The following is a 22,029-nucleotide window of genomic DNA, read 5'->3' as shown; positions in this document are numbered from 1 at the left end:
TGCCATTTTAACCTTATCTTTAACGTTGTTTGAGTGATACGAACAGTCTTTCGAGTGAGGAATATTTCCGTCATGGGCAGTTTTCTCTCGGTTACATCGTCCTTATTGCTTTTTTTTCTTCTTGGATGACAACCATTTTTCGCCGTCCTCCGCGAATCCATAAGCAAGCACTAGCAAGTATTACACCCTTGCAACCAACTGAAAGCGAATGCCACAGCTCCACGGAACTGACCAATAACGTCCTCAGAGATCCACGTTTGATCGGGGTGGCCCGATGTTGGGTGACGGGATTCCCCTGGCTAAATTCATGCAGGGGCTTAGCGAATATGGGGTTTGCTTTTTGAGATATAGTTGAACCTCAGGCATTAGAAAACATGGATAAGAAAAAACCTTGATGTCTCCGCTAACATGCCAAAGAGAAAAGAAACCCAGTTCATGTTGGTCCTGGTTCGTGCATTTCAAGACCGAAGCCATGGAAGGGGAAAGTTCGTCCACCTCCTTCAAAAAGCAAAGATGGAAACGCACAGCGTCATGTCCCGTCCCTAAAACTCGCCTGATTCGAGGTTGAATTTGCTTTTGAGTGACAGCAAAAAATCTTTATGCGGGCGTTTCGGCAACAAATTGACGAGTTTGCCAGAACTCGGCCTGAAGCCGGGATGCATGGACGCAATACAAATACAATCTTCCCACCGAGTCGCGCATACTGCATTTGTCAGTCGAGAGTTCTTGGCTCCTCTGGTTCTCTTTTTCCAAATGATACAGCGGCTCGAGTTTCTTCATGGCGTCTTATCCGGTAACGAATGGCGTCACGACCTTTCTGGCGCCGCCAGAAGGGTACGTGGTGGACTTTGAGCACCCGCAGCAGCAGAATGCTCTTCACCACTACCTGATTTTCGGCATCTTGGGGTCTTTGGCGCTTTTTTGTCTGATACAGAGACTTTATACAAAGCATTTCTTGGCGGGGAGTCTCAAGATTGATGATGGTACGCAAGACACTTGGTGGGAAGAGGAAACTTGGCGCTAACTCGTGGTCCACAGCGTTGGTTTGTTTGGCTTGGGTGAGGCTCTTGGCGAGTTGAGTTGATGAAGCTTTACTAATGGATCTTAGCTGGCGTCTGTCATTATGCAGTCAGTGCAAATCTGTAGGTTCATGCTGCCGTTAAATGATGCCCAGCCAACTGACACTATTCAGGGTCCATCTCAATACGAGGGCTATGTCATCATGCATGGGAGATGCCCATCGAAGTCTTTGAGAAGCACATGCTCGTTAGTTTCTACGAATAACGCTTTTCCGACCTACCACTCACCATCTCGACAGAGCTCATACATCGTCGCGCCCATCTTCATCACCTGCAACGGCCTCAGCAAGACGTCCCTCTTGACATTTTACCTCCAAATCTCGCCGCAGAGATGGTTTCGAATCACCATCTGGACCACGATTGTAATGGTGGCCTGCTACACTGTCGTCATCGCCGGCCTCCTTCTCTTCGGATGCCGACCGATTCGCGCCGCCTTTGATCCTTACGCGTTTGGAACGGGTACCTGTGTCGACCTGCCGAGTCTATACATTGCCATCGCCGTCGCCAATATCGTTTCCGATGTCGTTCTATTTACGATTCCGATTCCTATGATCATTCGATTGAAGATGCCTACGGCGCAGAAGATTGGAGCTGCCTTGATGTTTGGTATCGGTTCCATGTACGTCTCTGTTACCTATCATGCTGGGCCTGACTAACAGGATATGCTCAGTACCGTCGCGACATCAATTGTTCGCATGGTTTACCTACCGTCTCTACTGGGAGCTGCCGACATTCCTTGGGTTGCCGCACCCGCCAACGTTTGGTCGTGAGTACTCATCAATTCACCACGTATGCAGTATACTGACAGACTCCAGGTTTGTCGAAGTCAATCTCTTCATCATCTGCGGATCCATGCCCACCTTTCGCAAATTCCTCAAGCGATTCCTACCAAAATGGATGGGCTCATCCGGTCACTCACACCCATCGAAACCCACGACGTTCGATACATCACAAAGCAAGCTGCACCGCCAGCCACATACGGGATACACGCAATTTGACATCGTCGAGTTGGACAACTTCTCGGAGCACAAGAAGGAGGGCGTTATACAATCGACTGTTGCGGACGTGGAGTCCAAGGGGAGCGGAAGAGATGACACGAGCGAAGAGGCCATCCTTGATGAGAGGTCAATAGCGTACACAAAGACATTTCAGGTTCAGTATAGTGCCTGACTAGATATAGTAATTAATTTAATATGTTTTAAGCCTTCTCATCGCGTCAAGTGACACTTGAACTCGCATCACCTGCCTTGCTTCTTGGCTAAATTTTGAACTACGGGGCGAGGGTTATGTATCTTCCGCGAAGGACATCTGGTTGAAGGGAGAGGGCTGTTAGTAGCTTCTAGAGATTCGCAATGGTACAGGGTAACAGCGCCTTGCCTTCACTGACGCCCCCGAAAGAGGCCATCAATTACAACATCACAAGACAGAGTTATCATTACAGGATGGCTATTGGTGCTTTCGGAGACGCCTATGAGAACAAGAAAGAGGGAAACAACACGAAACCTCAAATGGCCTATATTTAGGTGGGAAAGAAACGCCACATGTATCGTTGAAGCGGAGCGATATTCGGCGTGGTCGAGGGATCACACGGGGTATAAGGACTTTTCCATTGAGCACATCTCAACGTGGGCAACCTAATCACCTTGAATAACAGGCAAGAACCACGACACCTTGATATTCTTTCTCATGCAAGCAACAATCCCATCACGGACCATACACCCACGGCCAACACAACGGCATCCTTGGAATCCAGACCACTCGCAGCGTTGGGTGGAAATTCCCCCTCGGGCGGAAATTCCCCCTCGGGCTTACGGCTGCCCTTCATGAGCTGACTGGGAGCCACACAAAGGAGCTCGGTGGCAGTCCTTAGGCCCTCGTCGTGGAATTCCATAGTGAAGAGAAATGGGATTGGCTGTTGAACGCGTAGATCGTACATTTTATATGAGTCGATGGGGCTGTCGGCGGGAAACAGACTCGTTCCCATGACTGGGAATGTCTTGTAACCGCCGGGGAGGCCGACACCCGGGAGAGAAGACGTTGTACAGTTGGTATTGTTATAGTTTTCTGGTGTTCCTGTACGCGAAATGAGCATCCTCCTTTTTATGCTATGGGTCACACCAATAGGGACCAAGGATCAGAATACGTACCCCATTGAGGATAGGCATATTGGTTGCAAGCTTCTTTGACACTGTCTGGTGGGTCTGGGCATGTGCCATCATCAGCCGGCCCTTTGATACTTCGTAAAGCCTTCTGACACTCGTCGCTCAATACACCGTTACAAGAGTGACCGCTCTTATTCCCGTCGTTGGCAGTCGCATTTTGACCATCCATCATGTAGATGCAGACTCTTGTCTCGCTGGCTCGCGTGCTGTTGACAATATCATTGGGGATGCTGAGGAACGTTTCAATGTGTTGAGATGAGTCAAAATCTCCCCACGTCCTTCCCTCCTCCCGCCGATCTGAGAGGCCCAGGGTGAAGAGCCATGGGACGCCTGGAGAAGGAGCGAATGCGACCGTATTTGTCGAGTTGAAAACGAGGTTGCCCTCGCGGATTTCTTGGAGAGTTCCGGAGCATTCGTCATCGTCGCTAGCGAGAGCCGGTTGCGTAAAGTAGGTAGATGCCGCGACGGTGAGAAGTAAGCTCCTAGGGAGACCCATGATTGTGAAAGTGCGTGACTGGACGAATTGTTGTCTATGGAAATGGTTGCGGACGTCGTCGACTCTTTATCTAATTTCCTACTTGTCAACTCAGCCTCGATCCAATCCACAAGGCCATAGTCGCTGCAAATGATCGACACTAGAACATAGCTGACATGTGTTGGACCTGGTCTTCTGTTGAATGGGGAAACTCGTATGTTGCTGACCCTGTCCTCGTTGAGCTGGTCCGGCCAGTGACAAAAAACACGTATCTTGGCCCCACTATAGGACTGTATGTGCGAGTTGGGACTTTTTTGTCTACCAATTCAGCTGGTCTATTCTCGGCAGGGCTGTGATATCCACTCGCGTTCTAGATTTCAGTCTTTACTCTCAAATGAGCTAGCGTCAGGTCGAGGTGCAGCCACATGATGCCAAATCCAGCTGTTGGTTGTCCAATGTGCCAAGGCATTCTTCGTTACTCGACGACAAGGCATTTTCCGTGGGAGGTTCCACTGTCATGTTGAACTATTGGAAAGCACGGGCTTGGGTGCCGAGATGAGGACGCAAAAAGGATCGGCTGCTTCATAAAAACGAGCATCGTCAACATCAATCATTTGATGATTGGAAGAATGAAATATTAGCTGATCAACTCTCTGCTATGGTGTTTGCTTTTGGGGGCTGGGCCTGACCAACAGCCAACTTATCAAGGAATCCGCCTCTGGCCTCAAGAAATCTCACAACCACATTTTCTTGTTCGCTTGCGACTAGTAGAGTGGCTGTGAGTCTCGATTTGAATTTGGTGTCGGCCTCGTAGGATTTTCCATGGGCAGAGAAGGCGGCCGTAGGATCAAGCTAGCTGCGGCTTAGTTGATCACCAGGAGGGATATCCGCCGGGGTCGAGCGAGAGCGAGGCTCTAAGAGGAAGCATAAGAAGGAAAGGAAGCTTATGAGATAGAAGGGCAAGATTGTGCTATTGGATGACTGGGGTGACAAAACAATCATCATGGTGTCTTTGCAGCACCTAGTTGCATATAACATTAAATGGATATACTGTTTCCAGAGCCTCGTTTGAAGGTTCACTCTCGATAAAACCACATGAGGGCCAAATGAAGGTGATTGGCGACTAGAGGTGCTGACAAAGTCCCGCATGTCTCATCACAGAGTAGCTAGTCGGGGCTACGGTGTTGTGCGATTGGGTGGTTTCCATGCCGGCGTCTGCCAGAAAACTCTGTTCATATTGGAGTTGACGACCTCTCTTCGAGATCCTGTTCAGACTCATATGCGCGTTGTAGCGATCAATCAAGCAACCTCGGTAGTGAGGTAGGAATCATATGCATCGGCGTGGGAAGCCAAGACTATCTCCCTAGCCATTGTGAGCGTTGCTCGCTACCCCATGAGAGGCTTAACCTTTCATGATAATGCGGCTAGGTATAACTCTTTGACTGCAGGCAGCAGAAGGTTAAAAAAAGGCCACTGTGTCAGCATTGGGATATGATGCTATGATGTGTTGAAAATGTGTGCTTTATTATAGTTGAAGCCCGGTCCTCGATGGGTTAACTGAGCCAGAAGATCGAGCGTTGCTCGCTCAAATGCTGGAACGCCGCTGGATAGCATCAAGGCCAGGCATATCGCCAAATTCAGGTCTACTGGAAGACCAAGTACAAGCAAAAATCTCGGCTTTTGCAAAAGCTAGCGACAAGACGCCGACTGTGATCTCATCCCCTTGCTGTTCGTTGGGTGGTGTCTTATGGCTGGAAATGGTGCCTTGGAACAAATTCTTGATGCATTCTGATAAATGGCTCCTCAATGTAATCTCTGACACTGGATCTGGCTATTAAAACCTTATTAGAGATAATGGAAGAGTTTACGAGCTTATTTTAGATCAGTTCTCGTCTTTCTACGCCTCTCACCCGCAACCGCTTAAAGTTTTGGAGCGCATACGTCCAGGCAAAGACGAGTTTTAGTCTGGAATCCTTTCAATAGTAACTGAAGCTTGTAACCTTTTCCGTCACCAATAGTACCTACTAACCATGACTTAGTGCAAGAAAGACCAACAGCCAAGGCTGTTCGTGATACGCCAAGAATTTGATGCATCAAGTAGATGTGGCGGTGTGGAAGGGCCAGGCTGTCCTCACTCTCCGTCACAACTCCAACATAATTTCGACAGCAACCGATAAAATGAAACACCATTAATGCCTTCGTGTTTAGAGAACGTCTATACTCTGCTCAGCGATTAGCGAGGGGCAAGGAGTCAAAGCTGCGTCCAGCCCTGACGTCACATTCCCTGGCCATGATCTGACTCTCGGCAGTCGACATCTACGATCCACCCAGTTCGATCCGCACACGTTGCATTTCACATGCGCCAAGACTTTCACGGTGGTTATTTGCTCAATCAAGTGTCACACGAAGAATGTTTGGAGGGGATTTTTGTTCATTTGTTTTGTTTGTTTGCTATCGCACAAAAGGCCAAATTCGCTTTCATTTCGTCGTTTGCACCCCGCGTGCTCTCGTATCCCTTAGAACTGAACTATTCTCATATGCGTGTTAGTATAGCACCGTGTGCCAAGGGGACAGTGTTACACACCAAAGACAAGGACGCCGTTGTCGTTGCCGATGCGCTCGGCGAGGTTCAGGTCGGCATCGACAGGGTCGCCGTCGACGGGGTTGAGCTTGGCGCGGAGGATGGGGACGTTGTCGTCGCCCTCGATGCTGAGCTCAATGTCCTCAGCGGAGCCCGAGAAGTCTAGAGAAGAAGAGAGACGTTAGTGGGGACCGTGGAGAACTGGTGGGACAGAAGATGCTACTCACTCTCACCGCCCCAGGAGAAGCTACCATCATCGTTGCCGATGTAGTAGTCGAGGTCGAGACGAGACTCAACCATATCGCCGTCACCGTTGCCGCACTTGGCGACGAGGATGTGGCCGTCCTCGAGCTCAATGTCCTCGGAGCTAAGGTGGAAGTTGACCATTGTTGCGGTTTGTGAGGGTTGGTGATTAGAGAAGAAGAAGAGGTTGTTGTTGTTGTTGTGCAAGGTTGAGAATGTCGAGCTGCAACCTGGAGGAGAGGAGGGTTTATATCCCCATCAGTGACAGTGACTCAGTGACAAGTTTCCTGCACCTGCGCGAGGCCTCACGCAGGGACTTGCACAGGACGAGGACATCACCCCTCATCCAGCCCAAGCAGCCAAGCCCGACTCAACCGTCTTGTGCCGTTGGTGAAGCTGCCACGATGCTATGCAGTAAGCACTGTATGTAAGCCCACACAGACCCCCTCACTGAGTGTCAAGCTGTCCCTCCTTCTGAACCGCGCGGTTGCTTCGCTCGCGAGGGGGGGGACCCGCCTTGGCGCATGGCCTACGGGTCGGCACGACGGCACCGGACTGGCCCCTTCGCATCTTCAACGGCCTCGACGGCCCACAGGGAGACCCAGCGCGAGGAGGAGGTCCAGGATAGGGCGGGAGGCACACGAGCCTCGGGAGGCCTCCTCCTTCATTCTCGAGGAGGCTCATGTTTTGGCTTTATATAGCTCTCCTTGAGAGGGGCAGATGTGAGCTTTTCCAGCACATGCCATGCAGAAGCAGCTGCATACATGCGGAGATGAAACCCTGCGCGCGACAATTCGGGGGCGAGGCGCAGCAGAATACGGTGAGCTTTGTTACATTGTGCTAACGGCTTGGCACCGGTTGATACGGCTCATGTGTGTCGTACACGTACAGCTTGGCTGCTCAGCAACGTGGACCTGAGACAAGTAGCAAGCAAGTGTGTTTGGTCTGGACCATTCAATGGTGTTTATTGCTCCGGAGAGGCGTCTTGTCATTCACTAGTCTCGTGGGCTGATTCTGCAACGGCATCAACGCCCTCCCCATTTGGTACTACCATCGTTGAACCTGAGCGGCTGTTGCAATCCTCATGCGCTTTCCATACATCCAAAGCGGTACTGTCAACAATGAAAACAAACCCATCAGCATACCAAAGATACCAAAAGGCTCAGCTGCACCCCTATCATGGATCCAATCAGCCACAAAGTAAGTCCATGCAAAGGCAATGATAGCCCGCAGGATCGTTACCATGGTGAAACAGTCCGCCGCGAGAGAGTGGTACGAGTCGATGAGCTAGAGAATCGTCAGCTTGCGTCTGGAGCAGACACTCCGAAGTTTGCTTACATAGTTGAATCCTACAGATGGGACTTGCATGAGCCCAAAAGAGAGCATTCCATACCCAACTTCCAAACCAATCCATTGCTTTGAGCCTGGATACTGAGCGCAGAATCCAAAGACAAAGAAGCCGCAAGTTGCCACAGCAAGTGGAAAGAAGAGTGTAGGAAGTCGATCCTCAGCCTCTGCTACTCCATGTCGCTTGGTGTTTGCTTTCTTCACCAGGCTGACATCGGCGAGCATGTGGGTGTAGAGGTATCCGACAACGGTTCCAACGAGCGCGCCAACATTGATGAGACCTGCGTTGGCGCCCCAGAGGTAAGGCGGCTGGGCAACTATCTGCGAGCCAATGGTTGAGATGGTGACGATGCCGCCAACCAGACCAGCGTAATGGAGCATCACTACCCATGTGCCTGGTAGTGCGAGAGTTTTCCATGGCTGCAGAAACTGTCGTGCCAGGCTTCCACGAGGGCGATTAAAACCTAACGCCTGAGCAATCGTGAAGGGTTTGTAGGTTCCGTGGTCCTGGCTCGTACCAGTTGGCTGTTTGTATTCCACTTGCTCCTCTTGGTCGATTTGTTTCTCAGGATTCGTCGCTGGGATCGTTTCGCCTGCGAAGCTTCTCTCATAAAGCGTCTCGGGCACAAAGAGCGCTACCCCAAGACAGCAGAGCCCAGAGAGGGCCAAGCTAACCCAGAAGAGGGCTTTCCAGCCGTGACGGAACACGATGTAGCCTCCGGAAAGCCCTCCGGCGAGAGGGCCCGCGCAGAGCATGATGGTGTAGAGTGCCTGTTGAGGCCTCAGTTAGTCTCGCAAGCGTTGAAAAACTGAACCTGTGCTGTACATACCATTGCTCTTCCTCGTTGGTGAACAGGGTATAAATCTCCGACAAGAGCCGGAGCAACTGAGTCTGCAGCTGCACCTCCGATGCCCTGAAAGATGCGAGCTGCAAGGAGAGAGTTGTACGACGTGGAGAGTCCACACCAGAGAGTGCTCAGTGCCATCAGGAGCGTAGCAACGAGAAGCACGGGGCGTCGTCCTATCCAGTTGGAGAAAGGAACCCACCAGATGTTGGCTGCACCAAGGAACAGGACATGGACCTGTGGGTGTTAGCACATCTCTGCAGGATCTCGATCAGAGTGCGTACAGAAATAAGGGTAGTCAACTCGGAATACGATCTCGGATCGTTCGGGAAGTTGTATGGCCAGAGCTGGAAAGCCGGTGCGATGACACCACTTGTGTAGTTGGCGGCAAATCCATAGAGAGCGGCAACGATCAAGGCGGCGAGCTTTCTCCAAGCTGGAAAGTTCAAAGGATCTCGAGGGTCGTCGGTCAAGGGTGGGATGGTCGCAAGCTCATGGTCAGTGTGTTCATGCTCGCCTAAGCCATGTCAGTAAGGGGTTGTGGGACGTGTGGGGAGAGCACGAACGATGAATATGAACAGTTCCAGGAGGAGTAGCTGCATCAACAGCCTCAGTAGATAAGGCAAATGCCTCTTTCCAAGACACCATGATGGAGAATCGTAGCTCGTTAGACTTGCGAGGGCAAGAATCTATCACTTCGCTCCTCAAAGGACACGGCCGAATATGTACTCAGGAGTTCGCCAAGCTCTCCGCAGAGTTCCCCAGATTACCCCAGATCTCGAGTTGTCAGTGGGACCAACCACATGACAAAGACATTAAGCTTCCCTGCATACTCCAGCACTTTGGTCGGTAATCTCATCGGGGCTGAGTTGGTTTCGGCTCCACTCTCCCGGTGGCCACTCGGGACCGACGCCTCCTCTGGCCCTGATAAGGGATTTAACGCCGCTTACATTATCGACTGAGAGTACTTTAACTACTTGTTGAGTCTTGGCGCCCTCTCAGGTTCGTTCCAGAACGCGCATTGCAAAGGCCGGGCATTGTCCACCTCGACCACCGTGAAGTCGCCCGGGTTCACAACAATCTGCTTCCCGCCTCGACCTCCATACTGCGGCCACTCGACGGCTCCCTCTCGCCGGTGGCGATTGGGGTCTCCCGTGAGCACAAAACTATTGATGTAACTATAATAAATCTGGGCTGTATCCCTGTACGGCACGGCCGGATCATTCCAGAGATACGCAAAGTCGGAGGCATGGGGGATGCCGCGCCAGGACTGTGCTGCCAAGGGATAATCGGGCGTGTTGAAACGGAGCCTCCACGTCGGAACACCCGCTGCAGATGTCCTGGAGGCTGTCTCGCGGCTGGGACAGATGTAGGCCATGTCAGACCACGACGCTGAGATGCGATTGTACTGCGTGCTGTTTGGAGACATGGCCCAGGGAGAATCGGGGTGCGCAACTGGGTCTGGGTAGAGCTGGTTCAAGATGGCGAGATCGGTGACATTGAGATCGGGACTCATACGGTGCCAGAACTGGATAAAGTCGTCGTTGGTCTCCAAGTTGCCTGGTGTGTAATACTTGCCCTCGTCTGTGGTGTAGGTAGTTATGATGGGCAGATGATGGAATGTTCCGTTGATGCCGCTGTCCGACCCCGATCTCTCAAGGAAAAGTCCACCAAGTGCCGGTTGCCACGGCCAGTCCAATTGATCCTTGGCATCTTCATATCGCTTTGTGGCCACTTCTCTAATCCTCTCAGCTGGTGCCTTAATGAGGCAGCTCAATTGCTCCAAGTCTTCGACATCAACTGAGCAATTAATATGGCTCATCAGGGCCGCAAAGTCTTTCTTGTAGCGAGGGTACTCGGGAGGTGGAAACGCTCGAGCAGTAGGAGAACCAGATTGAAGAATTGCTCTTGCGAAAAGCGGTTTATTCTTATCCACGCCATAATTATGGAAGTAGTGGAATGCGGTAGAGTGAGCACCGGCTGAGAGACCGCCAAGTGTGATCTGATCAGGATCTCCACCGAAAGCGCTCAGATGGCGCTGCAGAAACTCCAAGAAGAAGTGTTGATCCTGGAGCCCAAGGTTCATGAGACCCTGGCGCTTGAAAAGGTCACTTGGGAGAAATCCAAAGGCATTAAGTCGATAGTTGAAGGAAACGACAACTACCGGCTCTGCGGACGACGCGACAAAAGCAGCGCCGTCTATATCGCGTGCAGAAAATGACGCAAAGCCACCACCGTGAATCCAAACCAAGGTAGGCAGCTTTTTGCTGAGAGGAATGCCGTGGGTGCGATAAACGTTGAAGGACAAACAGGCCTCGCTTTGTTCGTCGGGGTAGGGATATTTCAAGTCTTGAAGACAGACTGGGCCATATTGAGAGGCGTTTTTGACTCCCTCGAAAGCGTCGGCCTGTGCTTCCAAAGGGCGAAATCGCCTCTTTCCGATAGGTTGCTGGGCGTAGTCAATGCCGAGCCACGCATCAACCTCTTGCGGTAGTTTATGTTTGCTCAAGGTGTTTGATATAGGAATCCCAGAGAAGGTACCGTAGTCTTCGAGGCTAACTTGGGGAACAGCTGCGGCTGAAGTGGTGCAGGAGTAATGCAGAAGAGGGCCAAAAACGGCCAGAGTAGTTGTGAACAACATCATATTGTCTGATACAGAGCCTTAACCAGACTCACTTAGGTTGTCGTTGGTCGGATGCACGTCTATTTGTTTACTCTGAATCTTTCAATGCTTGCAAATCAGTTGTTGTCGGCCTCGTCTTTTGATGCCCGAGATCGGCGTGTTGTGAATAGCGAAGCCGCATACCCCGCAAAGACTATTGCCAGGACTGGTAATTTCAAGAGAGCGAGAATCCCTATCGCTATGACATCGGTAGGACTACTGCACACTTCCCTAGTTCCCCTTGGACTCGTCTAGGCTGGAAATGGTCAATACATGGCATTTTCCCAAATGTGTTATCGAGATATTCATCATCGTGATCAAGATAATTTATAGACTAGCCTTTCTTTGATTCTATCACGCCAGTTCGGGTTTCAAAAGTGTCTCCGAGTGTTAAACTTCTACTTATGTCCACTGAGCCTGGGCACCTTGGGAGGCTGGTTGACGAATAGCTGTCATTCAACGATGCGGGAAAGTCGATGTGTCTCGATAGGTATATAGTTTATAAGGTACGTCATGTTGACTTGTTGGGCCTCAAATCGGATTACGATCTTGCTCCTACCTGTTGACACATGTACTAAGAAACATGTTACTTGCCTTTTAAGCCTTGACTACCTATGTCCAGGAAAGTAGTGCAGGAGCTAAACTTCAATTCATGATAGAAGGCCATGGTGGATGCAGAGGGGGGTAGATGCTGATAGAAATGGGCAGCAATTAGGTACATAGCCACAGTCATAGCTGATTAGTTATGCTGTGCGAACTTGTCAATCCAGTCCCAGGAGAAATTCCCGCACAAGTTTGGACAATACAGCCACGCCCTTCGGCTGACCTCCCCCCTTGACCTGAGAATCAAATAATTCTTGGCTAATAACCCCCTGCTCAAGAAGGAGGTCTGCCAGACACCGTGTCGCGAATGAATCGAACTCTGGATGGCCTTGGTATCCGAGCACCCTGCCTTTCTGGTACATGACCTGTACCTCGCACAGCGAGCTAGAAGCGAGGTTATCGATATTCGGCGGCAGAGTGGACACACAGTCGATATGAAACTGGGGGATGTTCTGCGACAGATCAGTAAAACTACAAGCATGATTTGGAGCATTAGGCAGAACCAGTGTTTCAGTCCCCAGAATATGTACACCCCGAGATGATGGCGCGACTTCCTGCACGCCCAGTTCGTATCCTTCAGGGCTGAGGGTGACCTGGCCACCCAGAGCTCTTGCGATGATTTGGTGGCCATAGCAGGATCCAGCGATGGGGATCTCGGCCTGGTATGCTTGCTTGACGTAGTCCAATAGTGATTGGACCCAGGGGTCGTTGTCGACTGCGGAATACTCTGTCGACGCCATCAACCCCTCTCTCCCGGAACATGTTTCGCACTGGTGTCTCACTGCTCCCAGTAATCATGATCGCACTGATCTCGGATAGAGGAGGATATTCATGGCTTGCGAGAACCTGATGCTTCTTGATTTCGACCAGTGGACAGGGGTTTGCGTCGCCAAAAACAAACCGAACCAGAATATCTCCGTGCGTTCCATACTCTTCACGAATCACGTCAGGGGGCTCTTCAAATTCGAGCACAAGGATTCGATACGAGCTAGTCATGCTACCTGGTGTTAGGTGTCCAAGATCTGTTGACAGGTGTTAGAGATCAGTGTTAAGCTCGTTCCAGTAACTGGAAAGCTTGCAAGGTGAAGAATTCGGCCAACCGAAAAAGTAAAACGAGTTGGCGTTATTGAAGAACCGCGTGGGATTTAAACGCCCCGACATGTGACCCAAGGGGGCGGTGACAAGGCAGAAGAGCCCCTCTCTCTCGTGATGCCCTCCACTCTCCTCACTTATTTTGCCGTTTAAAGACTAGGCGAGTTTTCAGGCAAGCCAGCCTCAGCTGTTGTCAATTATAACAAGAGTTTGATAACGGGTACAATATGGATTTAGTAACACGCTGATTGTTTTGATATGGAGTTGAAATGGACCTTGTCGCATAGATCTTGCATTTTCCGAGGGAACTCCGAAACCAAAGTCTCGCCCGTTGTTGGACGAACATGGACATAAAAAGCCGGGACTAGTTCATGGGATCTGTCCATTCTCACGTCAGGTGAAGAAATTGGTGGGCTGAAGCACATCCATCTGATCATCTCTGCTTGTATATAGCAGTACTCACGGCCAATTATGCCATGTTTAAGGCCCGGAAGGGCTATTTAACGTATTCTAAGATACAACCAAGAATTTATCCCTGCCATGAGGACTCCAAATATCTCGATCAGACTCGGTCAGCCAGTCGACGATGTGATACCGCCGTCCACCACCAACTCCTGCCCAGTGATATACTTTGCACTCTGAGAGGCCAGGAAGACAATAGCATTCGCCACGTCCGAACTGTCGCCCTGTTTCCCCATAGGCACCGCCTTGTCTCGCTTGGCCGAAAACCCTTCCAGATCTCCGCCGGCGTACTTGTTTGCTAGGTACACCATGAGCGGCGTGTTCATTAGTCCCGGTACGACAGTGTTAAGGCGAATGCCCCTCTCAGCGTAAATAACCGCAGTCGCTTTGGTGAACTGCATGACTCCGGCTTTGAAGGTTGAGTAGGCGACTTGGGGCTTGCCAATGTATCGCATGCCCGCGATTGAAGCTACATTGACAACGGCGCCGGCCTTTTGCGCCTCCATTATAGGGAGGACCTCATGGCAGGTCAGATAGACGGACTTGATGTTGAGCTCTGCTTGCGCATCCCTATACTAGTTAGCATAGAGTCAACAAGTCGCCTTTATTCACTGACCAAATATTTTCCTCCATCTCAGCCGGGCCGCCAGGTTCTGAACGCCCAACATTATTAACCAAGATGTCTACCCGACCAAACTTGGCCACACACTCAGACACGAGCCTCTTGACGTCCGCAGACGAGGTCACATCAGCCTGTGTGATCTCAACAGTGCCTCCCTCGGCTTCTATCCTGGTCTTGGTATAGGTAGCGGCGTCAATATCGATATCGCAGCCAAAGACCTTGACACCATTGTGACACAGGAGACGGGCGGTGGCTGCGCCGTTACCCCAGCGCTCACGAGTACCAATTTGACCGATGCCGGTGACGATGGCAACTTTGCCAGCGAGATCGGGGAATGTCGCAGAGTTTTCCATCCTTTGGCAACAAGCAGATTACGTGAAGGAAACCAATTGGGGATATGAATATCGGGGTAGATAGGCAATTGAGGTACTAGGGAACATTGTAGTGGGATGCAGGTTTCTTATACTCATTTCTTCCTCTGTGTCAACGTTGTCTCCTTCTCAGCTCCCTACCTAGCTAGTAGATGACCACTGCCCCTCTAGTCTCGCACCAGACTTCCCAATCCTCACAGCACGGCCCATCTATCTACAGAGATACCCAATCATCGACTCAATTCACAATGACAGAAGCAAGCCCAAGCTAATCAAGTCCGACGAATTGCATCATTGCGGGGGCGGGGACAACAACGCGCACCTAGTCCCCTCACTCCAACGGCAACTCTCGGCGACACATGCCAAGCACAGAGAGGGCGCAAGCGTCCTCGCCTCTTTTTCCTTCCTCAACGACCACTACCCCCTCAACATTCACCACGATTAGTTATCGAAGCCAAAGCAACTGGTGTTGACAGGCGCATCACCGGTTTCAACCTAAGCACTACCACTCGCCCCAACTTGGTGCTATATGTCAAAGTTGACCCCCTGACGAAGGAGAAATGCGGCCGATAATTCAACGGCAGCCAGATTACAGGCCTTCCATAGCATGCGATCCAGCAGCGGTCTTGGCTGAAGCCCCATCCCTCAGAGAAAAGAGCTGTTTTGTTCTTCTCGAGCCGCAGCGTGCCGCAATCAGTAAAGACTCTACAGGTACTGGGCTGAAAGCTCAGGTGTCGAATGTCCATGCCCATTCTATTATTTACAATACAGCTTAATACGCAATGCGAATATCGACTTGCACTGTTTCCTTTCTCGCCCACGATCCTGAGTAGTCGCTGCTTTTACCTGAGCCGGTGGTGAGCCAACACCGAAATGTGGGTCGGCGGTTCTGGTTTTAGCCCCTGGTAATTGACAAAAATAGAATAACCCCACAATAAGAAACCTCTCAGATACTCGCTCATTTACTTCGTATGGCTCGCCTAACACTTGCTTTAATGAAATTAGAGATAAATACATAATATCTTATTATTAGTTGCCGGTATGTTCCTCCAGTTTAGGTTATCCTAGAGTTTATGTTGAATTTGCAATGGCACCTATTTCATGCTACCCTTTGGCTCTAGACCTACGTGGTTGCTTATCCAGAACATTGAGTCGATAGATAGTAAGCCCAGCGAAACACACGGTCAGCTGCTCTACCACTCTCATAGAACACAGAGGAACCAACACTATCACGATGAATCACCTCATTCTGCCCTGTCGGCGGCGGGACGTCACAGGCTTAGTCTGATGACCGCAACACTGAGCCAAGGATACCCACATCGAAGCGCCCTTACATAGCCGAGATCAACCGGAAGGAAGGTTGCCGGGTCGGCTTTCCTCGCCGGTATAAAACAGCGCTCCTAATAGTCCAGACACTGCAGATCAGGGCAGGCCCATCGGTAGCTGTGGCATTGGCGGTATTGATCGTCAAGCCACGCAGCGCATGTTTCAGGAGCTGATAGTGTACAGCACTGTTCCATAACGCTTCCGAGTGTCCCTTCTTCTCGCACTCTAGTGCCTCAGCCATGATGTCTAGGATGATTTCAGGGTGAGGTGGCACGCCAAAGTTGTCCCTCATGCCAGCCAGGTTCACAGCCGAGGGATAGTGGAGTATTTCCTGAAAAAACTGAGGATGATCGTGGAAGGATGCTTCCAGGAGTTCCTACGCCTGCCCTTTAGCTTCAAACCTGCGCGGTAGCCGATGATGGAATTTCGAGAAACGGCTGCTTCCAAAAAGGTTAGTAATTACAAGCCAGAGGAATTGGTTCGGTGAGGAGAAACGGCATGATGCTGTCTTTGGCTTCTTGATGCAAGGCCCCAAGCCGCTGGCGAACTGACGGCTGGTACTGGCTTATCGAGCTGGCTGGAAGTTGGACATCAAGTCAACTGTTAGACTAGGAATTGAGATTGGATTAGGCTCCCACTGTGCAGTCTGTAAACATCCAGAGTCTAGAGCAAGAGAACACGCCCATACTTCCTCAGCGACGTTCAAGTGTCATCCACAGATTGCCAATAGATCGGAATCGACAACTGTTTTTATGGCTCGGCCTGAAAGGTCTAACGAGCGGTGCGTACGCCGAAATACAAGCAACGCTTACTGGCCCAGACTCGACTAATTTACAACACTGTGCGAGCGCTCCAGGACCTAGTTTGATTCAGGGATCCCTCTAGTTCAGTCAATTATTACAATAGGCTAGCAAATGTGAATTTTGTCTAAATGATACATGGTGAGCTCAGCCCAAAACCCCTCTCGGGATGTTTGCTGTGACCCAGCGAGCTGGGAAGGAGGCAGATCTGCCTTGCGTGCATTTTCAACCAAGGCATTCAGCAGCCAAGACGAGACACTCATTGAGTTTCATTGTTGAACGAAAATGCCTCAGTCTGCAAAGCTATCCGACTCACCCACCCATTTCTAAGGAGAGTAGCTAGAAGGGCGATCCAATCATTCCATTACAATCTTGGTTGAGTTTCTAGTCGGTGCAAGTCGCGCTGTGGCCTGAGACATCTAGCAAGAGAAAATGAACAAAGCGTCGCCTCTTGACGCAGACGTAGAGAAGCATTTATAGAGGCCGAACGCTGTATGGCATAGGGCCGAAAAAAAGACGGTCTATTTCCATCCTCTACAATGATCTAAAAACAAAAAAAAAAAACAAATAGAAAAGCAAAGAAAAGAAGAAGAAGAAAAAGAAAGTACCCCTGAACCCATACCAGATTTTTTTTCGTTATTGATGACTGTTAATTGCACTTCAAGAAAATATTAACCACAATGTCAAAAAACACACTTCTCGACACGACTATGGCCTTTAAACCCAATGGCGTGAAACACCGTAACCCAGATACTAGAGCCATGAATAAGTAACCAAGGCTGTGAGGCTTCAGCTGCCGCATGTCTCCTCAGAACCATACTACAGTCCGCCTGTAGATATCAATCAACCCCTACGAGGTGCTCTAGGCTTGGACAGATATACCCTTCTTGTTTGGGTCTGGGAAGACTGTAGTTAGCTCATAACCATAAATACCCTTGTATATTTCTTGAACATCTGATATGTGTACACTACCACCTTCAAAGCCCCTTACCTCTGTATAAGCGCAGCCCTCTTGGAGGACCACAGATGCATGGGAACTTCTTAGTTGTTCAGGGAGTGACGATTCATTTCCTGGGGGCGCGGGAGTGGGAGTACGAGTCGGAGTGACAGCCCTGGCTGACATGGATCTCGTCACGACATATGGTCCACGTTGAGGAGCCACAGCATCGTTGTCACGTTGCGGTGAACAATCTCGACGTTGAATTGTGTCTAATAAGTCATTAATATATAGCCATGACTGGTTCAAAGGGACACGCGGCTTACCATGCAGGTTCTTGAACTTCCTGTTCACGTAGTATACAATGTAACAAACTAGCCCAAATCTCACCACCACCAGAATGATGTGTAAGAGGCTGCAAGGAGGGATGGCTCCCATGGAAAGATTGAATATCGATCTTTCAGGAGTTGCCTGATGAGCCCACTTGATGTAGTTCATGGTGGATGATGTGATGGTGCAAGGAGGACTGTTCTGGAGAAGGTTGAGAGAGAGAGACTGGCATTTTATAGCTGTTAAATTATAGTTACCTAAGCAGTTCTTGTCGGCCTTTTTCCTTCAGATTTTAAATGCGTCAGGGGGGTTGAACGGGGCTTTGGTCATGATGGATTTTCTAAAGACTTCTGGAAACTTTGCTCTGCGGCACAGTCACTCCCAGCCAGTAAAGATACGACTCCTTCAGTAGGCAGCGTTTGGGGTCGCTTGCGCTATCCCTGTCGTGGCTGCACTTGGTGCTGTTGGTTGTGTTGGTTGTGAGTGAGGGCACAGTCTCATACTCTCCTCAGATGTGGAAGTAACTGTTGCCGGAAATAACGAGAGAAGACCCAAAAAAACCGTATTTAGAACGCGGAAAGTTTCAAAAAACATATTTTGGTTCGAGCCTAGGTGCTAGACTTGTCATCTAAGCTTGCTACCACCTCTTTGCGCTTCTGATATGTTTTTACAGCTTATGACAGACCCCTGCTTCACGACCTTTTTTGGGATACATCCAGCGTTACGTTTTCTTCAAGTGCCACTCAGCCAAGGCAGATTTGGCGTCATCAGGATTCCGGCGACGCCGACGGATCCTGTTCGTCCTCCCCCTTATCTTGTTCTTCTTTCCTCTCCTCGTTATTATTATTATTATTGATCTTTATGACACTTCTCCGTTAAGGGGATATTGGAAACAAGATCAAAGAACAAAAACGATTACAGTAAGGGCATTAAACCCCAATGCTGATCTCCTTTTTCCATTTCTCTTCTCCTCTCGCTTCTTCTCTTATCCAATCTACTGCCACAGGGAGAGAATCTGAAGAAATCTCGTCTCGTGTTTTCCGAAGTATTCTTCTGAAGTATTCTTCTGAAGTATTCTTCTGAAGTATTCTTCCCTTCCCCTTTTTCTCTCCTCCGCCACTTCTCTATTCCCTCGTCATTTTCTCCCTTGTCTCGACAATGTCCAAGGCCAAGGTTGGGGAAATCCCCGGTATCAAAGCTCTTCGACACCGACTCGGTCTCGGAACTCCGGGCGACAAGGAAAGCATCCACTTCGGTCAACTGTTGAAGACGTTCCGGAAAACCTACAAGACCCCAGACGGAACTCTGGGATCATCCTTGATGAAATGGCGAGATCATCACCATCAAAGAGGTCTCAGCCATATGGCCGACGAATTTCTCGAAAAGGAAGGTAGAGGCTCTCAATTCTGGCCTGACGGTGAGGGTGTCTCATATGTCAAATCACTGAAATGGACCCGGGACCGCGTCATGTGAGTGCTCCTTTGGTGTTATGAACCTTGAGATTACGGTGCTCATACTTTAACCAAGTATCAAACGGTGTGTCAAACAGCTGTTCTTTCGCCTTAATCAACAAGATGCATGGAAAGGGCCAGAGGCAATATCGAACAAGGCCCACGCCGCGCACTCGAGGGGCTCGTCGCACCTAGACGGCTCTAACAGGTATGGACCACCCGTTCCATGACGATTTAATACATACTTACGTGTTCGAGTATCTTGGATAGGACCCAGCACCATTGTTTCGAAAACATAGACGAGTTGCTTGACCACTTGAACCGGGATGATGACGATGACGACTACATGGGGGTCCAATTGGATGATTCTCACGAAGCCGACCCATACACTGTGCCCTCCAGTCCACCTCACCATAACAGTCAAGTAAGATCAATCTCCTCTTCCCTTCTACTCCTTTACCCATCCTAGCCAGTAGCTTGTGCCGTTCTATGTCTTAGTCAATCGGTACAGTCTTGCTGATTATCCAGAACTCAATACCAACAGACGGCCCCATCAAGAGGGAGCCTGATGCCGAGGAAGGTTTTGATTGGGAGCTTAGCGCCGCTACAGCCTCGACAGTACCTGTGGCTCCAACGACCAAACAACCGACACCTGTGCCCACGAACCGACCGACTCCGATTGAAACATGGTCCGGCCGCACCCGAAGGCAGGTTGAGCGTCCGGACTTGGTCAACTCTGGTGACATTGACACGGACTCTTCGGGGCTAGCTGTAACGGGCGATACGGGCTTTGAGGGTGCTGGTAGTGCTCGCTACTCAGAGCAACAAGCTCCTAGCCGCCTGCACCCACCCCCTACCGAACACACACACCCAACAATACCTAGGGCTACAGATTCTGCCGGTGTCCGCCCAAAAAGAAGGATCCTTGTCACGTATAGCGTTCAGACTTCGCCTAGAAACTACAGGCTCTGGGACCACGGCGGCTCTTTTGGCACCATGACCATGGCCGAATTCGAAGCGCGCCACGGCTTTCACAATGCCCGTATGGTTCACTTTGTGCTTCAGGGGCCCGGGATGAGCTGGGATGATCAGGTATGCCAAGGTGATGACTTTTACTTCCAGCAGATGAAGAAGAGGTTTAAGAGCAAGATCTGGAACGACCTGGCTGAGAACCGAGATGGTGATGAGGTCGTACAGTACGAGATTCTGATTGAGCCTGTTCGGGATGAAGAGTCAAGGCAGGATTTCGTAAGGGAAGAGTCTATTTGTTTGTGACTATTGTATCTGGGCCCCCCCACATTTAACCGCTATCAACTGGCTCGATGATTTACATCACTTCAGAATAATCTCAACCTCCTCATCTATCTGGAACCCCTTTACAACGTTCCAGTCAAAGATCATGCCCGCCCCTAGTCTTCGGAAGGAATTGTTCCCAACAGTGTCTTCTAGACCAAACGAGAACTGTCTAGCGTTGGGAATCGTGTGATCTGTGGTTTCTTTTACATTGGAAAACATCGGCCATTCTGTGGATGGAGGTTTTGTTTCTTAATGCTTTATTTTATGCTGAGACGGGGGCTGAAGGCTGCAGGTAAGTAAATCTTGCTTGTCTGACGACTCCTGCTTCTGGGGACGCCTATTTCGGTCGTGAGCGGAGAGCGGTTGTTCCAACCCCGTCAGCCGGTCCGCTGATGATAGGGGGCGCCGGGTATTCACATTACCTGACGACCGATTCTGGCCCTCGGGTCCTTGTATGGCATGCTTGAATTATCCACGTCTGGAGGCGCGCTTTTGTCCCCATGTCGACTGTAAAGAGGCTACAACAGAGTAGGAATAAACCAACCAACCGTGCCCCTTCAGCTTCGCCATCGAAGACGCAAGCTAAAAAAGCTAGACTGCTTTATCGATCCTCCTTGCTCTGATACTGGATTTAGCAACTACCAATCCCCTCTGCGATTACGTCAAAGACGCGCTAAGTAAAGAGGTTCCACCGCGGTCAGAGAGACCCTATGATACTTGACTGGACATAAAAATGTAGTAAAGTAGTTACATAATGACAATTATGCCTTCTTCTCCATTAACGTACCATTCGCTGGACGCCTGATTACCAGAATCCTCGAAGAACTCGGAATGCTCTACCTCGAAAATACCCCATCGTCGATAGTGGCCCCTAGACTGTCCCCCTTCATGCGACAAAACATGGCCTAATTCGCAAGAGTATCCCACAACTCGAGATGTATTCCTGTATGACACGAGAGGCAGGCACAAAAGTCCCGATTCGATGTTTGCACCACTCCCCTCTTGGTGGTCTCTCTCGTCTGGAATGCAACGTGCAATCGGAATGGTGCAATTTATGCCCCGCTTTCCCAGAGAGAATCTCTCCAAGTCTCTCCTGAACACAACACTGAGATTGGGAAAGAGTTTTCCCTGGAGTCGAATGTAACCCCCTGTAACTCTGCCCTATTGACTGCTCCCCACCATCGTCTGAATATTGACGTCGAGGATTGTAACCCTGTTTGACACGACTTTACCGAGGACATAGTTCACGGGACAATCCATGGACGCCCATGACCATGACGGGGCTCGGTATGTCAAGGATCGACGCCTAGGATACTTGTATGCACTGGCCTCCCAGAGAAGATCA

The 22,029-nt window shown here is 50.2% G+C and overlaps 7 protein-coding genes and 1 pseudogene across 8 annotated transcripts, besides 1 other annotated feature; 2 read left to right on the top strand and 6 right to left on the bottom strand.

Moving 5' to 3' along the window:
• Positions 1 to 778: 778 nt before the first annotated feature.
• Positions 779 to 2,249, top strand: NCS54_01016400 (Hypothetical protein; the record flags this gene model as incomplete). The annotated part of the gene is made up of 7 exons (XM_053155483.1): positions 779 to 983; positions 1,039 to 1,058; positions 1,109 to 1,142; positions 1,193 to 1,266; positions 1,319 to 1,698; positions 1,750 to 1,845; positions 1,895 to 2,249. The coding sequence occupies 7 exons, from the start codon at positions 779 to 781 to the stop codon at positions 2,247 to 2,249; spliced, it is 1,164 nt and encodes a 387-aa protein (XP_053011458.1).
• A 514-nt stretch (positions 2,250 to 2,763) lies between these two features.
• Positions 2,764 to 3,737, bottom strand: NCS54_01016300 (Hypothetical protein; the record flags this gene model as incomplete). The annotated part of the gene is made up of 2 exons (XM_053155482.1): positions 2,764 to 3,152; positions 3,227 to 3,737. The coding sequence occupies 2 exons, from the start codon at positions 3,735 to 3,737 to the stop codon at positions 2,764 to 2,766; spliced, it is 900 nt and encodes a 299-aa protein (XP_053011457.1).
• Positions 3,738 to 6,232: 2,495 nt separating this feature from the next.
• NCS54_01016200 (CVNH domain-containing protein) lies at positions 6,233 to 6,684 on the bottom strand (the record flags this gene model as incomplete). The annotated part of the gene is made up of 3 exons (XM_053155481.1): positions 6,233 to 6,243; positions 6,301 to 6,459; positions 6,525 to 6,684. 3 exons carry the CDS (start codon positions 6,682 to 6,684, stop codon positions 6,233 to 6,235), a joined length of 330 nt encoding a protein of 109 aa, XP_053011456.1.
• A 903-nt stretch (positions 6,685 to 7,587) lies between these two features.
• On the bottom strand, positions 7,588 to 9,380 carry NCS54_01016100 (MFS domain-containing protein; the record flags this gene model as incomplete). Its single annotated transcript, XM_053155480.1, has 5 exons — positions 7,588 to 7,827; positions 7,879 to 8,658; positions 8,718 to 8,969; positions 9,017 to 9,249; positions 9,299 to 9,380. 5 exons carry the CDS (start codon positions 9,378 to 9,380, stop codon positions 7,588 to 7,590), a joined length of 1,587 nt encoding a protein of 528 aa, XP_053011455.1.
• A 325-nt stretch (positions 9,381 to 9,705) lies between these two features.
• NCS54_01016000 (Carboxylic ester hydrolase) lies at positions 9,706 to 11,376 on the bottom strand (the record flags this gene model as incomplete). Its single annotated transcript, XM_053155479.1, has 1 exon — positions 9,706 to 11,376. The coding sequence occupies one exon, from the start codon at positions 11,374 to 11,376 to the stop codon at positions 9,706 to 9,708; it is 1,671 nt and encodes a 556-aa protein (XP_053011454.1).
• Positions 11,377 to 12,155: 779 nt separating this feature from the next.
• NCS54_01015900 lies at positions 12,156 to 13,017 on the bottom strand (annotated as a pseudogene). The gene is made up of 2 exons: positions 12,780 to 13,017; positions 12,156 to 12,724 (listed from the first exon to the last, which is right to left on the bottom strand).
• Positions 12,156 to 13,017: a sequence feature.
• Positions 13,018 to 13,661: 644 nt separating this feature from the next.
• Positions 13,662 to 14,526, bottom strand: NCS54_01015800 (Hypothetical protein; the record flags this gene model as incomplete). The annotated part of the gene is made up of 2 exons (XM_053155478.1): positions 13,662 to 14,121; positions 14,168 to 14,526. The coding sequence occupies 2 exons, from the start codon at positions 14,524 to 14,526 to the stop codon at positions 13,662 to 13,664; spliced, it is 819 nt and encodes a 272-aa protein (XP_053011453.1).
• A 4,569-nt stretch (positions 14,527 to 19,095) lies between these two features.
• On the top strand, positions 19,096 to 20,663 carry NCS54_01015700 (Hypothetical protein; the record flags this gene model as incomplete). The annotated part of the gene is made up of 3 exons (XM_053155477.1): positions 19,096 to 19,406; positions 19,659 to 19,812; positions 19,917 to 20,663. 3 exons carry the CDS (start codon positions 19,096 to 19,098, stop codon positions 20,661 to 20,663), a joined length of 1,212 nt encoding a protein of 403 aa, XP_053011452.1.
• Positions 20,664 to 22,029: the final 1,366 nt, after the last annotated feature.

Source organism: Fusarium falciforme, chromosome 8, assembly GCF_026873545.1.
Source record: "Fusarium falciforme chromosome 8, complete sequence".
Taxonomy (NCBI): Eukaryota; Fungi; Ascomycota; class Sordariomycetes; order Hypocreales; family Nectriaceae; genus Fusarium; species Fusarium falciforme.
Note: the sequence above shows the minus strand (reverse complement) of the source record. Positions and strands in the feature narration are given on the sequence as shown.